Source organism: Vicia villosa, linkage group LG5 (assembly GCF_029867415.1).
Source record: "Vicia villosa cultivar HV-30 ecotype Madison, WI linkage group LG5, Vvil1.0, whole genome shotgun sequence".
Classification (NCBI taxonomy): domain Eukaryota; kingdom Viridiplantae; phylum Streptophyta; class Magnoliopsida; order Fabales; family Fabaceae; genus Vicia; species Vicia villosa.
Window position 1 is genome coordinate 147,110,128 of NC_081184.1, and position 22,885 is coordinate 147,133,012.

At 33.5% G+C, this 22,885-nt stretch overlaps 2 protein-coding genes across 2 annotated transcripts; one reads left to right on the forward strand and one right to left on the reverse strand.

The window, feature by feature from the left end:
- Positions 1-1,962: 1,962 nt before the first annotated feature.
- On the reverse strand, positions 1,963-11,700 carry LOC131603069 (probable starch synthase 4, chloroplastic/amyloplastic). Its single transcript, XM_058875318.1, has 16 exons — positions 11,336-11,700; positions 11,061-11,247; positions 10,094-10,187; positions 8,897-9,995; positions 8,771-8,822; positions 7,018-7,140; positions 6,848-6,923; positions 6,588-6,772; positions 6,311-6,505; positions 6,156-6,227; positions 5,165-5,374; positions 4,681-4,806; positions 4,016-4,165; positions 3,581-3,642; positions 3,434-3,509; positions 1,963-2,585 (listed from the first exon to the last, which is right to left on the reverse strand). The coding sequence occupies exons 1-16, from the start codon at positions 11,470-11,472 to the stop codon at positions 2,409-2,411; spliced, it is 3,021 nt and encodes a 1,006-aa protein (XP_058731301.1). The 5' UTR covers positions 11,473-11,700; the 3' UTR covers positions 1,963-2,408.
- An 8,290-nt stretch (positions 11,701-19,990) lies between these two features.
- On the forward strand, positions 19,991-22,850 carry LOC131603070 (pentatricopeptide repeat-containing protein At3g14730). Its single transcript, XM_058875319.1, has one exon. It carries the CDS (start codon positions 20,147-20,149, stop codon positions 22,016-22,018), a length of 1,872 nt encoding a protein of 623 aa, XP_058731302.1. The 5' UTR covers positions 19,991-20,146; the 3' UTR covers positions 22,019-22,850.
- Positions 22,851-22,885: the final 35 nt, after the last annotated feature.

Sequence of the window (22,885 nt, forward strand, 5' to 3'; positions counted from 1 at the left end):
GAGTTTCAAAAGCGCTGTCGTTACCTACGGCAGCGTTGGCTTTGGCAGCGCTTTTAAGCGCTCTAAAAGCCCAAAAAAGCGCTTTAGAAGCCCTTGCACGTTGTAGTGAATAGTTTTTTTTTTCTTTTTCATTTGGTAGTTTGGCTAGCTCCTTGGTTATTTTCTCAATTAATTTTAGCTCACCCAACAATGTATATTTCCACACTTGTTTCTCCAAGGATACTTTAACTTCAGCTACTTCATTATTAGCAAACATTGCACAATGCACCAGTTCACCATCTTGTCTAAAAGCATCGTCATAAATCACATCAAAATCACTATTATTTTAGGCAAGTTTCAATTTCTTTATGACATGAACTTAATTTGAGGTTGTTCATATAACCCAACATCATTTGCATCAACCTCGTCAATGTTTGCATTTTCATCATTTCTTGCCTTGTCATCTAAGTCAAGTGTACAATTTGAATTGGACACACTACCTTGCTTCCAATCTCAGGCATCTTCCCCCGTCACTTTAACACCTATACTGATCTCAATCTTGTTCGACATAGGATTGTACAATCTATAAGCACAAGTATTGTGATGACCAACCATGATACTTCACTTTCTTGACCTTTGTATTACCTCAATAGTTCTTCACAAGAATATCCCAAACACTATTGAAATTTGAAGATTCAATAATTTTCTTAAACACCTTGGTAAATGAGGAACAAAACTTTGTTATTTTTTTGTCTTTGCATCTTTGTGAGTTTTCCTATGTGCCTATGATGGATTTGCAGGTAGTAATTCAACACCATTTTTCACTTGTTCATACATCTTATGAACTGCAAATATCATATTCATTTTCCTAAACCATTTATCCCAATTCTTTCCAACAAGAATGAGAAGATTAACATGGAAAGTCCCATTTCAACTAGCCATTGTTTTCTCCATAGTATCTTTCTCACTTCTTGGAAGATAAAGATTTCTTTTAGACCGTGTTAAGTTCTTAGATACCAATATGTCAGACCAAAACTAAGTTTAGTTCGTTGCCTTGCAACTTAAGCAACTCATGAAAGGTAGAGAAATTGAGAGAATAATTGTGGTAATTGAATACGAATTATTGAATAATGAAATACACGAGGGAGGGTGATTTTATAACTCATTAACCAACTCTGATCTCATTTACTTGCTGAGCAAGTAAACAAATAATTACTCCAAAAGTTAGTTAAAACACAATTAACTCTCAACCACCAACCAAGCATCTGACTAACAACCTAATCAACATACAAACAAAGTTTGTTAGGTAAGCTACTTATTAAAAATTTGATTAATAAGCAATATCACGGTGTTGCATTTGCAGCACCCAAATTTAAGTTGACAGATATTTAACCCTTATTTTATGTTTATGAACATATTTGGAAAAGTATTTGGTATAAGTCAAATATAGTTTAATACTTAGTTTTAAACCAATTTGCAGTTCAAATAGACTTTATAAAATTAAGTTGATCCAAAAATATCCACTAAACCATACTGAACTTGATAACTACAATTGTTAAAAAAAACAGTTTGCAGCGGCATGTTGAAGTTTGACACTTAGAAAGCAAGTGCCACGAATGTTTTTCACTTCTTTGTCATTGAACGACTACTATAACAGCTATAATCTTTCATGATGCATTAAAATTTGGATCTTGTTAACATAAGGTATCCTACATAAGTTCATATGGTCTATTTGGATCTTGCTAACATAAGGTATCCTACATAAGTTCATATGGTCTGTTTGTATTATGTTTGTACATGTCGTCTTGACATATTTATGTATCACTCGTCTTGACATATTTATGTATCACACACAGACACTACTGCATGATAACTCCGTTCGTTTGTGGAACGAAATTACTCATTTTTCATTCGCATTACCATCTCTAACACTGATAAGAAAAAGTTAGAAGAGATAAAAAACTTGCATGCACTTTTAGTATCTCAGGACGATAACCAGTGGAGATGATATATTATTGGACGGATATTTATTTTGTTTGGTATTTGATTAAATTATACATTATTTCTAGTAAAAAACTAAGTTGTAACGCTTTACATGTATGGCTTTGTACACCTTTGACCAATTGACCTATTATAAGAACGTGGAAACAATAGAAAAATAACTACACAAGCTTGCTATGTATAGTGAAGTTGGAATATCACCTAAATGCATGAGAAATGCTGCTTCATGGAAACTAATCTAGCAGCACACTTTCAGCAGCCATGTCCCATTCAAAGTAATCTTTATAATCATTCCCAATCAGAGATATTTTTGCGAGGCAGGTATGTGCAGATAAATCTTGCTGATTGAGCATTAAATATGATCTCCCATCTGTGTAGGAAACTGACAAAATTGAACAGATTGCACAGGAAAGCCTCCTTTTGCTAAATTAAGCGCGTTTTGTTGCCCTTCCTCTCGTTACAGATTTTAAGTAGAGCTCCTCGTATTGTGCTGCTGAAGAATCCCAGCTAAAGTCTATGTTCATGTCCTTCTGAACAAGTTGTTTCCAGCTCTTGGGATCATTCCTGAAGAGATTAATGGCACGTACTAAGGCCCCGTTTATTCCCTGTCAAAATTTTGTCATTAGAGTTTACCAAAACAATAAACAGCATAAAATAATGTTTCCCTGATAGATAATATTGAAAGGTAAATAAGGAAAGGTAGGGCCGCCCCAAAGAGGCTGCAAATAAACAACTTCTTAAATTCTCAACAGTTTTTTTATATGATTAATACTGTTAATGTTTAGTATTAATAAGTTTATGCTTCACGGTATAAATTTTACTCTTAATTTTGTTACTAGGCAATTCAGTAAAAACTTAATCAATCATGTGGATACATTTAATATTTATGTTAGTCCTAATGTTTAATATTGTAAAAACTAAATTACCTTTAAAAGACCCCAAATTTCATAATCTTAAAAGGGCCTCATTTCAAATTTCGTTTTATGCCTATAGATTTGTTGGACTCTGAAAGTAGGTTACATGTAAAGTAAAGCTTTTGCATGATTGACTTTACACCAAGCATGACAATAAAGCTTTTGCATGATTGACTTTACACCAAGCATGACAATCAGCCACATTATATAATAGGACTGAATTTGTTCGATTATAAGAAAAGGAATTGATTGGCTCAAAAAAATATTGAAAGATTAAAATCATCTATAATCCGAGCTACGGAAACTCAAACCTATATATTAAGAAAGTAGAATTAGGACTTCATTCTCATACTCCCTTGTACATTAAATACTGAAAAACAAATTAAACATTGCATTAACTAGATAATTTAAATTAATACCATTTTTTCATCCCGCTAAAGAAGGAGGTGGGCCAAACCTACCACATTACCTACTATATCCTAAAAATCAGGCCAGCATCTGTGATGTTGGACTATATTGGGGGTGATAGTTTACTTTACCTTCTCATCGGCATTCAAAAATGTAAATCCATTTCGAAACTGCGAAGGTATTGTATCATCATCAACGTCAAAAACACTGCAAAATGAGACAGAATTTAGTTAACCTTCAGAAATAAGAAATACTTTTTCAAGTTATACCATGCTAACCTGTCATTTAGACCACCAGTTTTTCTGGCAATAGGTACAGCACCATATCTCATTGATATCATCTGCAGGAAAGAAGTTAGAAAATTGTATAAAGTAAAAAGAACTGGATTTAGCCCTTCCATTATATCTACTTTTTATCCACTTTCATAAGACCATCTTTGTGCAGTTGGATTCTTTATCACGTCATTTTATTTCATTAAGGTGCAGAAAATGGATTTTGGTGGCACATGCAACTGAATTGAGTTTGACGAAAGGAATATCATTTAATAGAGTACCAATACGATATAAGCATATATAATAAAAAATACAGTTTTCTAAAAAGTAATTATTCACTTGAAACATGTATCACGTGAAAACGAAACATGGATTTGCCTCAATCATTGTATACTATAATAGTAAGTAATTTTAGTCTTTGAAATTCATGAACAGCCATACCTGCGTTAGGCCGCAAGGTTCAAAGATTGATGGAATGATGAACATGTCAGAGGCAGCATAAATGGTATGGGAGAGAGATTCATCATACTTCAATATCAGCCTTATGTGGTCGTGATTCTTGAAGTGGTTGGCAATGCCCTCAAATTCTCTCTAGAAAAGAGAAAACTGATAATCAGTTGACAGAAAATACGGAGAAAAAATTGGCATGTCAAAGAAAAATCAATTTCATTAACAGTTTACTTCCAAAACGTTTGAAAATAAATAAACAAATCTCAATAATATTCGTTTTCATAGAATTCATTATTTGTCTGTTCTGAGCATGATTTTAATATAGAAATCATTATTATATTTTGATTGCTGTATTTGTACCTTAGTTTTCTCTAAAAATGTTGTATCCCTTACCTATGCACTTGGAAATTAGCTTCTAAGTACATGTCATCAAAATACTAAATAGTAGTATCATTATTTTTTCCACAACATGTGATACTGGGTCCTCTGGTTATATAGTTCAAAAAAACATAACCTATGTAAAATATGTTTTTTTTCCTGAAAGAATTCCACCTATATTCTAACGTGACTTTCTTCTCCTATACTGTTTTAGTCGTCTCCATTCTAAAATGGGGTAGAATACTCTCAATTTCAGTTAAAAGGGAAGAAAATATGACCTGAATATGTGGCACTGGACTTGAACCAAGTAGAACAAATTGTCCTCCCAGCTCCAATGTTAGATATATTGCATGTCTGATAAGGTGAACACCTTTTTGTGGAACCAATCTTGTTATACAGCCAACCTATCATAGAAGAGAATAGAAAGATCGAGCCATTAAAGCATCCTCATTTCTAACTTCTAAGAATAAGTCATGAATGATTAATTGCTAAATGAGAAACAAATAACTGTATTTCAAGTCCATATTGTTTTTCGAGAACCAATCTACAGTCTCCCAAAATCTCAAGTCCAATAGACCAAAAATGTGCATACTCTGCTTTTTGGTCACATTTTGGGGGATTAAAATCAAAACTGACAAAAAACTTGAATCTTTAATGAAATAAAATAGGGTAAATTTCAAAACAAACAAAAAAAAAGACTGGAGAGCAAACTATAACATTGTATCAAATGAATTGTCCTATGAAATTAGGATATAAAATTACCAATGGCCTCTTAACATCTGAAGAAGAAAGACCTAGATTCCTTCTCAAGGCTTCCTTATTCTCTGATTTCCCTAGAAGATCATTTGCATTGTACTGGATTTCAAGAAATGGATCAGTAGCAGGATTCCATATATCAGTGTCAATACCATTAAGAACACCGATGAACTTTTTGGAGTGGGTAGAGAGAGTTGAATGGAGGCCTTTCCCTCCCTGCATTTTGTACAATAATATCATTCATGAGACCAACTTTTAAAATTGATAAGTTATGAAGAGTACTTATACATTAATTCAAACTTAAAAACACTAATGTGTAGTTCTCCATTATTTTTTCCGTATGAAGATATACTGTCAAATCCAAAGATCAATAGTAAATTCATTCCGGCCTATTTCAATTTTCACATCTAATCAGATCTCCTAGTACCTTATATAGCACGTCACATTGTAAAATACCAAATAGCTAGTACAAAACATATGCAATAGTCTTTCATTTATTATAAGAAACAAAACCCTTGTCTATTCTTACAAATCAAATACTCAAAAGGCTTAAGCTATTTGGGAAAGCTCGTGAATGGTTTTAGATCTATAACAACCCCATCACTTGAAATCCAATTGACTTGAAGCATGGACAAAGCATAACTTGCCGGAAAAAAAACTGCTTGAATTATAGTTCAATAAGAAAAGGTATAAATAGAATGGATCAAATTCTTCACCACTTGGTCATAAATACTCAAAAGCCAAATATTATGTCAATTGCCAATTCTCCTGAAATTTTTAGATGAAGGCATCTGAATGGTTATATATCTCTTACAATCCTTTCTTGGAACAATCTAGTCAGCATAGATGTAATTATTGGAAAAATTGTTATTCAAAGTTGACCTTGTGCTTGTTCCCTCATGTGTGCTGCTTGCTTTATTATTACATTCATTAAAAAATTGATATTTTGATAACCAGAAAATACTTAATATGCGCAAGAGCAAGAAAAGAATAATACCTCTGCAGTTCTCACTTCTTGGCCGTAAGTAGGGGACACTGTTGTTACAATGTTTGAATATACAACTCCACCCTGGTCATTGGAAGGTAGACTATTACATATATAGATATATTTGTTCATAAATGGCAGAATAGACAATCATCTTATTGGTATACCTTGACAGAATTGACTCTATCATGTGCTGAGTTGTCCTGCATTCTATCTGGTCTGTTTAGATGCTGGCTATCAAGACCACATGATTCCAACTCTGAAGCTGCTGCAGTCCCTTGATACTCAAAGTTGTGACATGTAAAGCATATCCTAGCTGAATTTAATCCTTTTGGAACATATACGTCCCAGTATAGAGGAGCCTGGCAAAATAGCACAATAATGTTTAGTCTATAAGTTACTCAAATAGCTAGAGTTTGGTAAGAGCAATTTGATAGACCATACAATAAATGCTGTCTGCCAATCATGGCAGTGAATGATATCTGGCTTCTTGCCAGCTTGAAGAAGAAACTCAAGGGCTACACGGCTAAAATATGAAAATCTTCTAAAATCATCACGCTCGCCATAGAAGTCTCCTCTCCAAAAGAATTTATCAGGATGATGGGGCTCAATGAAATAAACGGGAAGGCCTGCATAAGCAAAGTGAAGTTAGTAAGCCATATAAAGACATTCAACTTAAATGAAAATATTTAACAACAGTTGACCTTCAATAGTGCCAACCCAGATTTTATTTTTGAATAATTGACCATCAAAATATGACTCTATCACCACATCCAAAGCCTGCATGAATAATGAAATCATCAAAAGTAGTTGAAGATACGGAATTCCGATACTCCATCAACATCTTTGATTCTTTTCTCAGTAAATAACATACTCTTAAGTCACCAATGCGATCATATTGCATACAGTCATATTTGGGAAGTACAATTTCAACAAGGTGCCCTTTCTTTTGCAATGCTTTACTTAGACCACTGACAACATCCCCCAAGCCACCAACCTGTTACGGAAATAACTCAATCTAAATATTACTATGTAAAGTGAAAAACAGATTAGTTGAAAGCAGAAGACCATGCACCATCCAAGGAAGACCATTGACCAATATGGGAAGGTATAATGATAGAATCAAACAGGGAGCCTTCTTAATCAATGTTAAATTTTTGTAAGTTTAGGAATACTCCTATAGGTTCCATTAGGGAAAAAATACTGCTAATGACAAATGAATCCCCTGATCTGAGAGTAAATTCAGTGACATAATCTGTTTGTTTCTTCAAGAAATCTTCCAAATGACCAACCTTCTGGAAAAGTTTTGAGTGGTTGACAAGATACCCTCAAGGATTGTTGCAGTTCAGTCTGACCAAATGATCCATGAACCTACAAACTTCATATGCATCCAATCCAAAGGACCTGGCCCTTCTCATCTCAAACCAAATCCCGAAATTCGATCAGCAAAAACTCACCTGAGGTCTGTTTACAAACCCAATGTGGTTCAAACTTAGAAAACAGCCTAGCCCTTAACTTCCAAATTGAAAATAAAGCATCACTTCAATGGATTCGAAAAATTACTACAAGGGACATTCTCCCCATGCAGACAAAGAAATACAGGTTTGAACCTTTTTGATAATCACATGGGATGTGACTACACTAATTTGGAAACAAAGCCTAGACAAGGAAATACAAGTGAATCACATGTGACATGTGAGTATCTTTGTTGATGCATTTTTCACATCTGTGGTCAGGGACGTTTCCACATTTGATGTAAGCTCTCTCACTCACTCACACACACACACACACAAATTTCTGGTATAGATTTTAACTTCTTTTTCATTGGTTAATATGACATTTGAAAATACTCATGGAGATATGACATTAATCATTATTACCGCAGTGTTCTAGGTTTTTTGGAACTCACAGTAGAATGGTGGCAGGACATATCAAGGATGATGATACCATGTAAATGATATAAAAGATTTAGTCTTTTAGGTATAAAAGGAGGAAAAGGTATACTCAAAATAGTAAAAATTATATTGATATCTGGCATGAATGATATATTGGGTGTTATTACAAAAGACAAAACCACTAATCCTTATTTATACTAATACTAAACTCTTTATCTTAATTAAATTAAAAAAAAAAATAATGATATACAAGGAAATACGGAAACTAATTTTAAGAGATAATCTAAGATAGAGTCAAAATACAATAAGATTTTTTCACATATTAAAGCAAAGTTCCACATAGAGCTGGGATGTTGCAGTTAGAATAACATGTTTCTATTCTTAATGGTATAAATCAGTACAAGTGGCTGGTTCTTAATGACATGCTACTTAATTCCCAAAAAGATTTCAAAAATTGGCAAGAGGGAAAAAAAAATCTATGAGACTGTTTTAAGGGTGTCTGAAAATTTATTTCAATACAGAACTTGCACCTAGTATTCCCCTTATTTACATAGTGTAAGATGCTCCAGCCACGCCTCCTTAGCATCATTTCAGTGGGTGTTAATTATTACAGTCAAAGAACAGATTGTAGGTGAGGGGATAAGATCATGTTGAAAGAACTAAAAACATCAGGGCTATGATAAAATGAGTTTACAACAAATAAAAATAGGGATAAGGATACATTGAATTCACCTTAGCCACCGGTGCCATCTCTGCTGCAATATGAATCACATGTAATCCTGGACTAAAGATAAAAAGTAAGGCAAGCATAAGAAATGGAAGATACATAAAATGCAATATACAATTAAAAATAAATACCTTGTTGCAGATGATATAAGCCCAAGAAATGCAGATATAGCCTCATCTTCATTCTGTCCTCTGCAAGCCATATATATATCACTAATAGTCTTGTCTTTCTTCCATGCCTTTTCTCTCAAAAGCTTTGCATCCTCTACTGATATCTTCTTTTCAAGTGTCCAACCATCAACTAGAAGCAACAATTGACTCCAGAATTCCCACGGCATATCTTCCACCGGCTCATCCTGCGTCTTTGTCTTGCTTTCTTTTTTCAGAATATTTAGTGTATCTTGAAATTCGTCCACTGACTGCTGATACAGCTGAACGTAAGAGTTTATATCTTCATCTGATTTTTGTAGGCTGTTCTCCAACATCTTTATCTTTTGTTGCATTAGTTCATTATATTTTTGCAATTTATCAGATGATTGCTTATAGATCTTAGCTTCTTCAAGAGATGTTTCCAACTTGTCAACCTCCCTTTGAAGATCCTGGTTTTGTTGTAGAACTATAACAGCTTGGTCAGCTTGTTTGGTTGCTTTATCTAGCAACATTTGCAAATTTTCAACCTTACCCGATAAATACTTGCATTCAACTCTAAGTGTAGACAATTCAGATATATCTTCCGGAGATTTTGACAGTTTTGATTCTAAGTCTTTTAGGGCTGATTCCAAATATAACCGCTCCTTTTCCAATACCACTAAACGTTCATCATTGTTCTTGACATCATTGAGTTGTGCTTTAAATGATTCTATGTCATTTTTCAACGACGCATTTTCTTCTCTTAATGAATTAAGCTCCTCGGTAAGGGAACGGATCCTATCATTATGACTTGAACTATTTGCAATGGCATCACTCAAAACTCCATTTTGAGGGCCGTGCAATTCAGCAACACTTTCTTCAGTACTGCCCTTTTGAGCCAGCTCACTACGCAGTTTTTCCATCTGGCCCTCCAAGAGTTCCACATGTGTATTTTCCTGGTCAGCAACTTCAGTCCGTGCATCAGTCTCGGCCAACCTCATCTCTAAGACATTAATTTCCCCTTGTAATGCTTTCTTTTCGGCAAGAATCTTCTGAAGATCTTCAAGTGCACGGACTCTAGCTTGATTTATAAGAAGGATGTCTGGGAGAACATACAATTCTTACTAACAGGTAACAAGACATTTAAGAAAATGTGTATGGAAAAAGGAAACCCATAAGTATTCCAGAACAATATCTTACTTGTCTCAGCACTTTTTATCATGGTTAACAAATCCTCAAGTTGACCACCAGAAAATTGTTCAGCCTGCTCAGCAGCACCATTTACATTCAAGGCCTATTTCATAATTAAATAATTAGTAGATGCACTAAAAGCCAACTTTTTAACCTCCTAAATCATCTTCAACAACTAAGTTTATTCATGCAACAAAATCAGAACAACAACGGAAGTGTTCACAGGCGCTTATTTATTATCTTATTACATAAGCACTTATTTAAGTGTTTTGTTGGTAATGTAAAGAAAAACATTTAGTTGCAGAAGTGTTGGGAAAAACACATGAAAGTAACTTATTATGATATGTCGTGAGCTGTTTTCATATTAATTTATAAGCTCCTCGGAATGGCTTAAAGAGACTTTGAAAAATAAGATCATACATAAACACTCATACGATAAGCACTAAGACTATTTGCGTTGGCTTATTTGAACTTATCTACTAACATAAGCACTAGTAATATTGTTTGGGAGAACTCATGATGTAGCTTATGACATGTCCATAATCTGTTTTCAGCTTAAATCTATAAGCTTCTTGGAATAGTTTAAAGAAACTTTGAAAATCAGGTCATACGTAAACCCTCATACCATGAGCACTTAGGGTTGGCATTGATTGGTTTATTTGAGCTTATCTCCTGAACTAAGCACCTGTAAGTTGTAAAAGAGTTCGGGAAAACTTATGAAATAGCTTACGACATATTCATAAATTGTTTTCACTTCTCAGCTTATTTTTATAAGCTCACCAAGATAACTTACGAAAACAGTTTATAGATTATACAATTTGACTTAATTTTCTTATATTATAGAAATAGTTTATTAATAAGCACTTATATATAAGTTGTTTATCCAAACAGAGCCTTGATCAAACTGATTTTATCCTATTGAATAGAGATAGCATAAGAATAATAAATTGCTAGATCAGTGGAAGGGGATAGATACCGATGGTGTGGAATTATTATCATGCAGCAGAATTGGACTATTCAAACTGTGCAGAGAATCATCAGTTTTAGTATTAAAAGAAAGCTTGTTGTTAAGATCGGAGTTTTGACGACGATTCGGCTTGAGAGCTCCGTCAATGGAAGGCTGTGATGCAGTTCTCTTGTGATACTGTCTTCTCTGCTGCGAACTGCAGAGAAGAAACAAACAAAATCGATTACCTAACAATCCAGAAAACGAAAATTGAATAGAAATTGATTGAAATTATTGATACCTACCTGAGAATACGGTGTGGCATTTTGCAAGAAAGTGGAAACGGAGAGCGTAAAACGCGAGTGTTATCGAGGTGGTTATTACAGTTGAAGCCGGTGTTGAGATTCCAGCACACGAAACATGTTGTTAGCTTGGAAGCCATTTTTATCTACAAATTGAATTTGAATTTGAATTGATCGTTGATTGGTTCAATGAAGAAGAAGAAGTATGAGCATGAATGAGATACAAGGCGGTTTCTATTTCTTCTTTGTTCTTTACCGCACGCAGACGCAGTCACGCAGGGCCGTCTTTGAGTTCAGTGAGGCAAAACCCGTTTCTGTCGCATTCCGCATCAGATTTTTTATATATTATATTATTATTTTATTCTTTCTTGCTTGTGAAAAAGGAATCTGATTTTATTTATTTATTAGTATTTTGTTTTATTTATGTGAATGAAGTGTGAAGGGAAAAAAAGTTGAATGAACGGTGGTGAGTGTTTACTTGAGTTGAAAGGAGAGTGAAATGTAGATGGTACTAAGCCACGTCATTTGTTGCCTTATCTTAGTCTTTCAGTATATTAATATAAACACGTCATTAGTCGTTAATAGAAATATCAAGGGTACCACACGGCCCCGCAAAATTCTGAAAAAAAATGAAAACAAGACCAGTGGCGGATCTAGAACATTTTGTAGATGGGGGCAAGAAAAATTTAAAAGATAAAATTAAATGTTCATAAAATAATTTGAACTTTTATAAATTACAAATGTTTTTTATCTGTATTTTATTTTGTGAATGAATTATATTATATTATCAATGTTTAAAGAAAGTAAACATAATATCTTCTTTTCTATGAATTTATTTTTATATTTGTAATTCAATTAATCACAGATTTTGTTAAAATAAACAAAGTTAAAAATTGAAATCCATTTTACTTTTTATTGAAGAAACTTTCACTCTCTTAATTGATAATAGAATTTTTTGAGAAAAAAAATATTTGGATATTCTTAATTTTAGGATGATAGCAGAATATTTTATTATTATTTATGATATTAATAGAATTTTTTTAATAAAACTTCAATAATATATTTTTTAATAATGTTAACTACAATGTTAATCAATTTTTCCATTCAATAAAAAGTTCATAAATATTTTTTTTTAAACTTATGAGTTATTAAACAATATAAAATTAATAAAATATTTGACACCTAACCCTTTCAACTATATTTATAAAAATAATATAAAATAGATAATCTAATGTATTTGTTTTAAAACTCATACTAAAAGACTTTTTTTTTAAAAATAACCTTAGGTAAAGTATAATTAAAACATTTAAGTAGCAGATTGTGTTGTTTTAATTAGTAGGAGCAAGTTTTTATTTTGAAATTGACAAAAACATTAATTAAACATTAAATTAATATACATAATTTAGTATTCATGGTTATTATGCTTGTGGGGGCAAGAGCCCCCAAATCCCACAACATAGATCCGCCCCTGAACAAGACTAAACAGATATTTTTAGAGGGTGAATTTACAACTTTGGTCTATTTAGGACGGACCGAATCTGCGGATACTGTATCTTTTTAATTTAAAAATTTTAAAAATTTATATTAACGATAAAAAAACTGTAGAAAATGGGACAACATATTAGAAGGGGTGAGTAAAAATTCTTAACCGTTCCTACAAAAAGTTGCAGGTAAATCAAATATGTTCAAGAGATCATACAGCCACCCCTAAATAATACAGTTACGTGTGTTCAATTGAGAATAATCCTCGTCATTTCTGATCTTGTTGATTGGCCAGACAGATCAGATCGTTTGTGGTTCATTATGTGTAATGGACTGCATTGTGCAAGCTGCAGTATGCAATGCAATGTTTGTCTATATCTGAATATAAGTTACAAGAAAGAACAGACAACAAACTATTATATGCCTTAGTTACGTTTTTGTCCTTCTAGTCCAGCTTAATTACAAAATTGTTGAATTAATTTAAATAAATATAATTTCCAAAATCATCTTTGTGTCATTTACTTTTAAATTTTTATTATCTATTATATAAGAAAATTAGGTGTTATTTAAAACCCTTAATTATCCTTATTACTCGCTACTCATCTGTGTGGTGTTGTTTAGCATTAAACATGTTTCAAAATTGTTAATTATTTTTTTTAATAAATATTTTTTTTTTTAAATTCAGTCAAACCAACTCTCTCTTCTTTTAAGTAAAGCAGTTACTATTTCATCTTCACAGTACTCCCACACTCATCATCCACGATCGATCCTTTTTCTCATGTCTCATATCCCCTCTTGGTTCTTTCATTTCACAACCTCCTATCGGTTCTTGCATTATCGTGGTAAACCAATATCATCTTAGATTCTGATGTAGTTGGAAAATTTTGTTTATAAATATATTAATTAAACATCATTCGCTGAAAAACATGAACTTTGATTTAATAATATAATTCCCAAGTCCAACAAGTGTTATTTTTGTTAAGTTAACGACTTTTCTTATATCCGGAGTATACTTCTCAAGAAATATATTTAATATTGATTGTTTGAAGACATTGTATTAATTAAGTAGATAAATGAAAGTTGTCAATTGATTCAATCAATTAGGAGCTAATCTGCTACTATATCTTATGCTATACAGAGATTATACAAAGGAGGTGAATTTCTAGATAAGATTATTTCTAGGTAACAATAATCTCCAACTTTTATTTTTTTGTGCGGCAAACATGGAACTAACTAAAAGGAGGTTTTTGTTTTCATTACTTTTCCAATTTTGTCATTGGAGACATTCAGACCACCTCATGTTTTCATTCAGATATTAAGTGTGGTAGCTTATTGTGAGCTATATTGCGTTGCCCACCGTGATCTCAAGCCAGAGGTAATCTATTCATACTCGCTCTAATTTACTTGCTCACTAATTTACCGTGATCTGCTCACTCTTTATTCAAATATTGTAGACTATGTGTGAAATTGTGGATCTAATCTTAAAGCAGTGGTAAGTCCTATACATGTATGAAATTTCAAGTAAAATAGTTTAGTTTCTTGCCTCTTGATGACTTTATTGATTGATCGGTAACTATATGACCACATGTGCATTTTTGAGGTTTGTCCTGCTAGCGCCCTATCATTGTTGTCTCTACCAAAGTTTCTCTTTGATTTCACCTTTTTTGCTAAGCTTTTTTTATCAAACGTTTCATTTTCAGATGTCGAGACGGCCTTATCCTAACTTAATGGAAACAGTTCAACAAGATATCACTCAAAGCATGCGTCGGATACTGGTTGATTGACTTGTGGAGGTTCACATTGATTAAGGTTAGACACTTTATTGGAAGAAAAAGATAAACAAGGCCCCAAATGTTGTTCAACTCTTAAGAGCTGCAAACCAGCTGCAGAAAGATCTTGTGCAAATAGCTGTTAAGGATTCAGTAGAGAGTGATGATGGTGGCAAAGCAGTAATCCGCGGGATCTTGTCTCTTTACCAGGCTGAAGGTGAAATTAGAAGGCTAGAGGACTTATGCTATGCTGGGCAAGTTTGGTGCAAAAATTAGTTGGCTTTGGAGATAGTAGGACATCTAAAATTGTGGCTAGATTTGCTGAAGAGAAAGGTACACATGTAGCAGTGGGCTTTGCTGCTTTATGTTTTGTCATTTCAATGGTTGTTGTGTTTTCAACATGTTTCCCTTTAACTCTAGCTTTGGGTATGAAAAGGGCTCCACTGAACAGATCAGGGATATAAAGATTGTGCAAAAAATCTTGATGGATGTGATTTTACATTAAAATTAAATGCAAACAACATCATTAGAATTTTCTGATTTTTATATGGTTTCATTTAATAGGTTCTTTGTGAACCAGGTAATATGACTATAGTGAGGCAGGACAATAGACTATATATTAATGCAAAATTAGAAATTACAGAATGTGGTAAAAGAGACATACATAGTCATACAATTTTGATTTCCTTACAAATAACAATACTGAATTGTATGAACTTAATAGTTACGATCCTTAACAAGGATTGTTGTGAATTCAATGCCAAGAATAAAGTATAATGCAAGGGAAGAATAAAGAACAAGGAAGAAGAAGTACACAAGAATTGGTTATAACTGCTACTATTTTACTTTCTCTTAGAAAACAAGATTACAAGTTTACAAGAATAACAAATAACCTCTCTCGCCCTAAATTAGGATTTGTTGTGTACAATGATGAGAGACTAGTATGCTATTTATAATAAAACCTAACATACTAACTAATGGGCTTTTTCCACAAGGCCCATTACACAAGCCAACTTAATAACAAGCTAACTTAACAAATTAGGGTTTAAACACTAAAACCTAATTTAACATGCTAACAACCCTCGCATCTTCGACATAAGCATGTGAACAATCTTCGACTTCATGCTTAATCTTGTCGAACTAAGAAGCTACACTTCGACCATACTAGAGTTCGATCCAATATCTCACAAATCTCCACCTTGGATCTAACTCTACAACATCAAGGGAACAAACTAGCTTTCTTCATGCAGCTTTATCAACTGCATACAGTGGAAAAATTTGCAACTCGACAATGTCTTCTCTCATTCCGTTAACGCAACGTCCATAGTCGCTGCTCCCTTTAACGCTTCCAAACAACCCTGCTGAACCAGTGGGGCTTTCATCTTCATGCACCACAGACCGAAATCATTCACTCCGGTGAACTTTTCAATCTCATATTTTGTTGAAGGCATTTGCTCCACGCTCACCGCACCAATTTGTTGTGAATTCAATGTCAAGAACAAAGTATAATGCAAGGGAAGAATAAAGAACAAGGAAGAAGAAGAACACAAGAATTGGTTATAACTGATATTATTTTACTTTCTCTTAGAAAACAAGATTACAAGTTTACAAGAATCACAAATAACCTCTCTCACCCTAGATTAGGATTTGTTGTGTACAATGATGAGAGAACTTAATAAAACCTAATTTAATGATCAAGAACAAAGTATGCTATTTATAATAAAACCTAACATACTAATGGGCTTTTTCCATAAGGCCCATTACACAAGCCAACTTAATAAACAAACTAATTTAACAAATTAGGGTTTAAACACTAAAACCTAATTTAACATGCTAACAACCCTCGCATCTTCGACATAAGCATGTGAACAATCTTCGACTTCATGCTTAATCCTGTCGAACCAAGAAGTTACCCTTCGACCATACTAGAGTTCGATCCAATATCTCACAAGGATGAATGCCAAACATAAGTTATTTGGTTCTTTAGTCATATGCCTAATTTATTTATTTATTTTAAAAATGGAGCAAGATATTTATGTTGGATGGTAGTTTCCCAGTAGCACTTATCATATGTCTAGCCAATATTGTCCCTCCCTTTTATTGAATGGGCGACATCATATATTTTGTATGTAGGTTTTATTTATAATAATCATAGCTAATAATTACTCCGGTTTTTTTCATAACATACTTAACTTCAATTCTCTCTTAGATTGAATTTAATGGATTTCAAATAAACTAACAATTATGGTGTGTAACTAACAAATTATATTCTAGGTGGAACAAGTGAGGTGTAGAGACAATGTCATAACTTTACTATTTCAAATGGAAGAATTCTAGAGGTGACACTTTATATTTATGGAATTAACTGAAGTTCTTGTCTTTGCATGTTTTGATTTTGTTTAATCACAAGGTGATATTTTAGTTATTTTTTTAGAAAGTATGTGATCAGGATTATGGATAAAATTGTGGAAAGTTAAAGGCCAAACACTCATCTCCAAAAGAAATAGAATTTAAGTTGATATATCACTTTTAAAATGATTTTAATTTTTTTAGAGTGCCTTGAATGAATAAAGTAACCACACGCCTTCAAATATTTGTTGCATTATTTAATTATGGCTATAAGCTCTTTAGTATCTCAAAATATAGGTTATTTTAGAATTTCAATAAAATATTAGTATTTATTTTTAGTCATATTATTTACTATTAATTATTATTGTTTTTTCAATTTTTTACATTAATTTATAATTCTTTTTTTTTCATAATGGAGAAGGAGAAGTAATAGAACATGCTAGACTGTCAATGTAATATGATAAGGCATATTATGAATTTAAACAAATTATTGAGAATAAAATGTTTTAAATCATAAAAAATCTTTTAAGTATGAGTTATAGGGAATTGAATTGTTAAATTCATTAAAATGATATAAAGAATGTTGTCTAGTTTGATATCCGAGGGTCAAGTTAGTTTGTTGTCTAGCTTGACACTTGAGGGTCAAGTTGGTATGGTTGTATTTAAAATTTATGTAGAATTTTGTTAGTAAAGAATTTACACATTTATGAGTAAAGAATTCGAGGGACAAGAGATTGGCGAGATTGGTCAAAGAAAGCTTTTGAGGATCATTCACTAAAATAAAAAGGATTAATACCTATTTAACCACTACTATATGGGGCCTTTTCGAAGAAAAAAAACCCTGTAAAAAAAAGTCACATGGATTCCTCCAACATTTGGAAAAAGTCTCTCTTAAAACATTTGACAGACCAAGTCACCAAAAATGCTGATGAATCAATGTTTTTGATATTTTTCTATTATTTTTTATTTCAACATGTGTTTTGTCACTTTTACTTTGACTTTTTTTACGGGGTTTTTTTTCGAAAAGGCCCCATATGACAGGGGGATAAATAGGTATTAACCCAAATAAAAATTGTGTTGAAGTTTTATCAACTTCTGTGAATTTTATCACTGAAACTCATTATTTTTACGGATCACTATCACCACAATACTTTTTTTTAATCTTTAACTCAATAAAAAATGCTAGAGTTTTAAGTTTCAAGTTTTAAATTTTTACCAACTTTATGTATTTGAAAATTTTAAGTTTTGTAGCAAGTCCTTAGGTACTAGAGTTGATGTATATGACAATGTTTATAGTTTTGTTACAAATATTTTAGTGAAATAAGTTTAACTTGCCATCTTATGATGATACATTGTCTGTATCCTTTAGGTTATGTTTCTTTGTCTCTTCTAGATAGTAAAAAACAATTCTTATTTGAGTTTTTTTGTTTTGAAAGGTTAACAGGGCGACGTCAAGTTGAAGAGTTGATAGAGAGTGCAGGAGAATCGAGTATTAAAAGTGATGAAAATCTGAAGCCAGAGGAGGAGGGTAAGAGATTGAGGTTTCAAAAAACCTCTGAATTCATAGAATGATGCATTTTTCTTTTCCAAATCACAATTCATAATTTCTCATCTTGTGAATTTTATCACCAAAACTATCAATTTATTATTGTATTCTAAGAAAACAATGAGAGTGATATTTGTAACGATTGAGTGTTTTCTTTGAGTGGTTCAGAAGATTCTAAGAAGGACAACTTGATTTGAGGTACTTGTTTTACTAACAATGTTAAGTTGATTGCTATTATTGTTAATGGTGTTACTCATTTGTTTATTTCGCATGAATGTGCAACTATGTTGGGTTTGAAATTATCTTCTATCAGTGGGAGTATGGTGATCGATACTCTGGCTAATGGTTATGTGACTACTATGTTAGTCTGTTTGAGTTTCCCTTTGACTATGTATGCTAAAAGTTGCATGATGGATTTGGTATGTTTACCCTTGCACCAAATGGATGTTATTTTTGGAATGAATTGGTTGGAGTTTAACTATGTTCACATTAATTGCTATAGTAAGACTGTGAGGTTCCCAAAGTTAGTACAAATGAGAACACATGATGATTGGAAAAAAAAAGAGAGAAGAAAAAAGAAGAGAAGTAAAAGAAAAGATGAAAGTTTGAAAAATCAAATTGAAAATAAAAAGAGTAAAAGAAAAATCGAAAGAAGGACAAGTCAGCGGATATCAAAAATAAAGATAAACCCAAAAGTCGAATCCTCGATAACAGTTGATTCTAAAGGAATTGTGCAAAAAGAAGCATAGTGAAGATAACGATTCTATATTTCTATTGACTCTGAACCGTAGCCTACTTTTCCAAAACTATCTCACCCTAACCCTAGCCCCGTTACAACCATAAAGACCTCAAAAATCATGTGTATCATGCATCTTAATATCGAAAGAGAATTTATTCAAACTCATAGTATGGTATGACATATTGTGAATTTTAAGTGTAAAACACATTAACACCCGAGAGATATGGTGAGAGTGTGAATTCAGTTGACAGGTGCTTATATGGCTAAGATTTAAGGAGTATACGAAGGATTGAAGCTGGCTAAAAATATGAGATTTACCAAGGTAGAAATTCGGGTAGATTCAATGATAGTGGTGCAAGATATTAAAGGAAAGCGGATCACTCATCGTAATGGGAACAACATAGTAGCTGACGCGTTAGCCAAGCGCAACTTCACTTTGAAAAAGGAATATAGTCTTTTTGATGTGTGTTCAGAAGACCTTGTACATATTCTTCAAGCAGATGAGATTGGTATTAGTACTCCTAAAATAGTGTTTTCGTAGTTTGTTCTTTCGGGCTTTTAGCCCTCTTTTCAATAAAAAAAATGATGTCTTATGATTTCGGTGAGAGACAAATTAATTTTTGTCAAATTCATAATTCAGATTATTATCATGTAAGTGAATAGTTTTTAAATCAAATCCAAAACAAATAGAATTTTGCGGTTTAGTCTCTTATTTTTTAACAAATTAAATGCAGCAGATGTGTTTTGAGATTTTCCTCAAACTCGGGTTAAGGGTAGTCTAGGTATTATCGTTAAATATTTTGAATTTGAGGGGGTGTAACTGCTAAAAATAAATTCTTGCATTTGTAAATTTCGCGTTTGAGCCATATCTGATGCTGTGACAACAATGATGTAAGATTCTTTCACCATGCTCTAAGCAAAGCACATAGATGAATGTGACAACAATCTCAAAACTTGTCCTCCCAAAACAACACACTCGCTGTTTCTCAACCTTATACGACATAGGAACATGCATTACCTCTCTTCAATCATGTGCCCATAACACAAACCTCTCCAAAGGCAAACAACTCCATTCCCATTTACTCAAAAATGGTTTCTTTTCATCCCCACTCGCCATCACCAGCCTCATCAACATGTACTCCAAATGCACCCTCATCGACTATGCCCTCAAAGTCTTCAACTACCCTACCCATCATGACAAAAATGTGTTTGCTTACAATTCAATCATCGCTGGATTCGTTTCAAACGGGCTTCCCCAACATGGGTTTGGTCTTTATAAGCAAATGCGCCATCTGGGTATTGTTCCTGATAAATTTACGTTCCCGTGTGTGATCAGAGCTTGTGGTGATTCTGCAGAGGATTTTGAGGTTAGGAAGATTCATGGGTTGTTGTTTAAACTTGGGTTGGAGTTGGATGTTTTTGTTGGAAGTGCTTTGGTTAATACTTATCTGAAATTTGGATTGGTGGTGGATGCATATGAGGTGTTTGAGGGATTGCCTGTTAGAGATGTTGTGCTTTGGAATTCGATGGTTAATGGGTATGCGCAGATTGGATGCTTTGAAGAGGCGTTGTGGATGTTTAGGAGGATGGCGGAAAATGGGGTGGTTCCTTGTAAATTTACAGTTACTGGTGTTTTGTCTATATACTCTGTGATAGGAGACTTAGACAATGGACGAGTTGTTCATGGGTTTGTTACGAAAATGGGTTATGCGTCTAGTGTTGTTGTTTCGAATGCACTGATTGATATGTATGGGAAATGTAAATATGCCAGTGATGCACTGCGTGTGTTTGAGGTTATGGATGAGAAGGATATCTTTTCATGGAACTCGATTATATCGGTTCACCAACGGTGTGGTGATCATTATGGAACTTTGGGGCTTTTTGATAGGATGCTAGGCAATAGGGTTCAGCCTGATTTGGTTACAGTTACAGCAGTACTTCCAGCTTGCACGCATCTAGCAGCTTTGATGCATGGTAGAGAGATACATGGGTATATGATTGTAAATGAGTTGGGGAAGGAAGGAGGAACCAACGAGTTTGATGATGTTCTATTGAATAATGCTTTGATGGACATGTATGCAAAGTGCGGAAATATGAGAGATGCTCGCATGGTTTTTGATATCATGACGGAGAAAGATGTTGCCTCATGGAACATTATGATCACTGGTTATGGAATGCATGGTTATGGCGACGAGGCATTAGATATATTTTCTCGTATGTGTCAAGCTCAATTGGCACCAAACGAAATCAGTTTTGTTGGATTGTTATCTGCATGCAGCCATGCTGGCATGGTGAAGGAAGGGCTTGAGTTTCTGGCAGAAATGGATTCAAAATTTGGTGTATCTCCATCTATTGAACACTACACCTGTGTGATTGACATGCTTTGTCGAGCAGGGAAACTCATGGAGGCTTATGATTTAATGCTAACAATGCCCTTTAAGGCTGATCCTGTCGGATGGAGGGCTTTGCTAGCAGCATGCCGTGTCCACAAGGATACAGACTTGGCTGAGATCGCGGCAAGTAAAGTAATTGAACTCGAGCCAGGTCATTGTGGAAATTATGTGTTGATGTCAAATGTTTATGGAGTGGTGGGTCGATACGAAGAAGTATCTGAGTTGAGACACACAATGAGGCAACAAAATGTGAAGAAGAGACCTGGTTGTAGCTGGATCGAACTCATGAATGGCGTGCATGTATTTATAACGGGTGACAGGACCCATCCCCAGACTGATTTTATCTATGCTGGCTTAAATTCATTGACAACAGTTTTGCAACAGCATGGGTATGTCCCGTTGGTCTAGAAGCATTTGCAAAGAAAGCTTAGGCATGAATACATGTTTCAGATGTGCAACCTTGGTTCACCATCGAACAACATTAGCTCACCATCTAATATATGGCAGAACTTTACAATATATTCATTGTAGAGGAATATTCAGAACAAGGATTTTGGTAAACATAGCCACTTGCTGGCACCTTGTTTTTATGATCAGAACCATTTTATTTAACATTTTGTTGAACTTAGTTATGGCAGTCATTGAATTTGGAACTAGATTTTTCCCATTCTTTACATACATACAATAGCACTTGATGTAAATATGTTTCACACATAAAGCAGGATTTCTTAGCCTAAATTGAAGGCTAAAACATACATAGGTGAATAAAGAACAGGAGATTGAAAGATCATACCAATTGGAAAACAAACTTAACGACATTAACTTTATGGGTAATAACAGAAAATGATCCATCTCTTGGTAAATATTGAAGACGAATACTAGGCAGAGTTGCACCTGCTGAGGTTCTCTGTCTCTATATTCACAGGAAGCAATTGTTATAAATTATAATATTAAAAAATTGTTTTATATTATTTCTGTTTGTGATGCAAGAAAATGATCTCCAATGGTCTGTCATTTTTTCCTTGCATCACATTGTTGTAGATCATAGTAGTAGTCTGTTCCAACATTGAGACATATGAGTTAATTTGCAGCTGTGATTTTAACTTGTAAACTGTTCTTTCACTGTATTTTTTAGTAATTGTTGAGGCTTCTGCCATAGGTCAAAAGGTCATACAAAAGATAAATGCAGAATTGAGCTCAACAAGTTATCTTTTCGACCCGCCAGAGGTCACACAAAAACTTGCTGCTATATTTTTTCATACCCATTTTGCATTT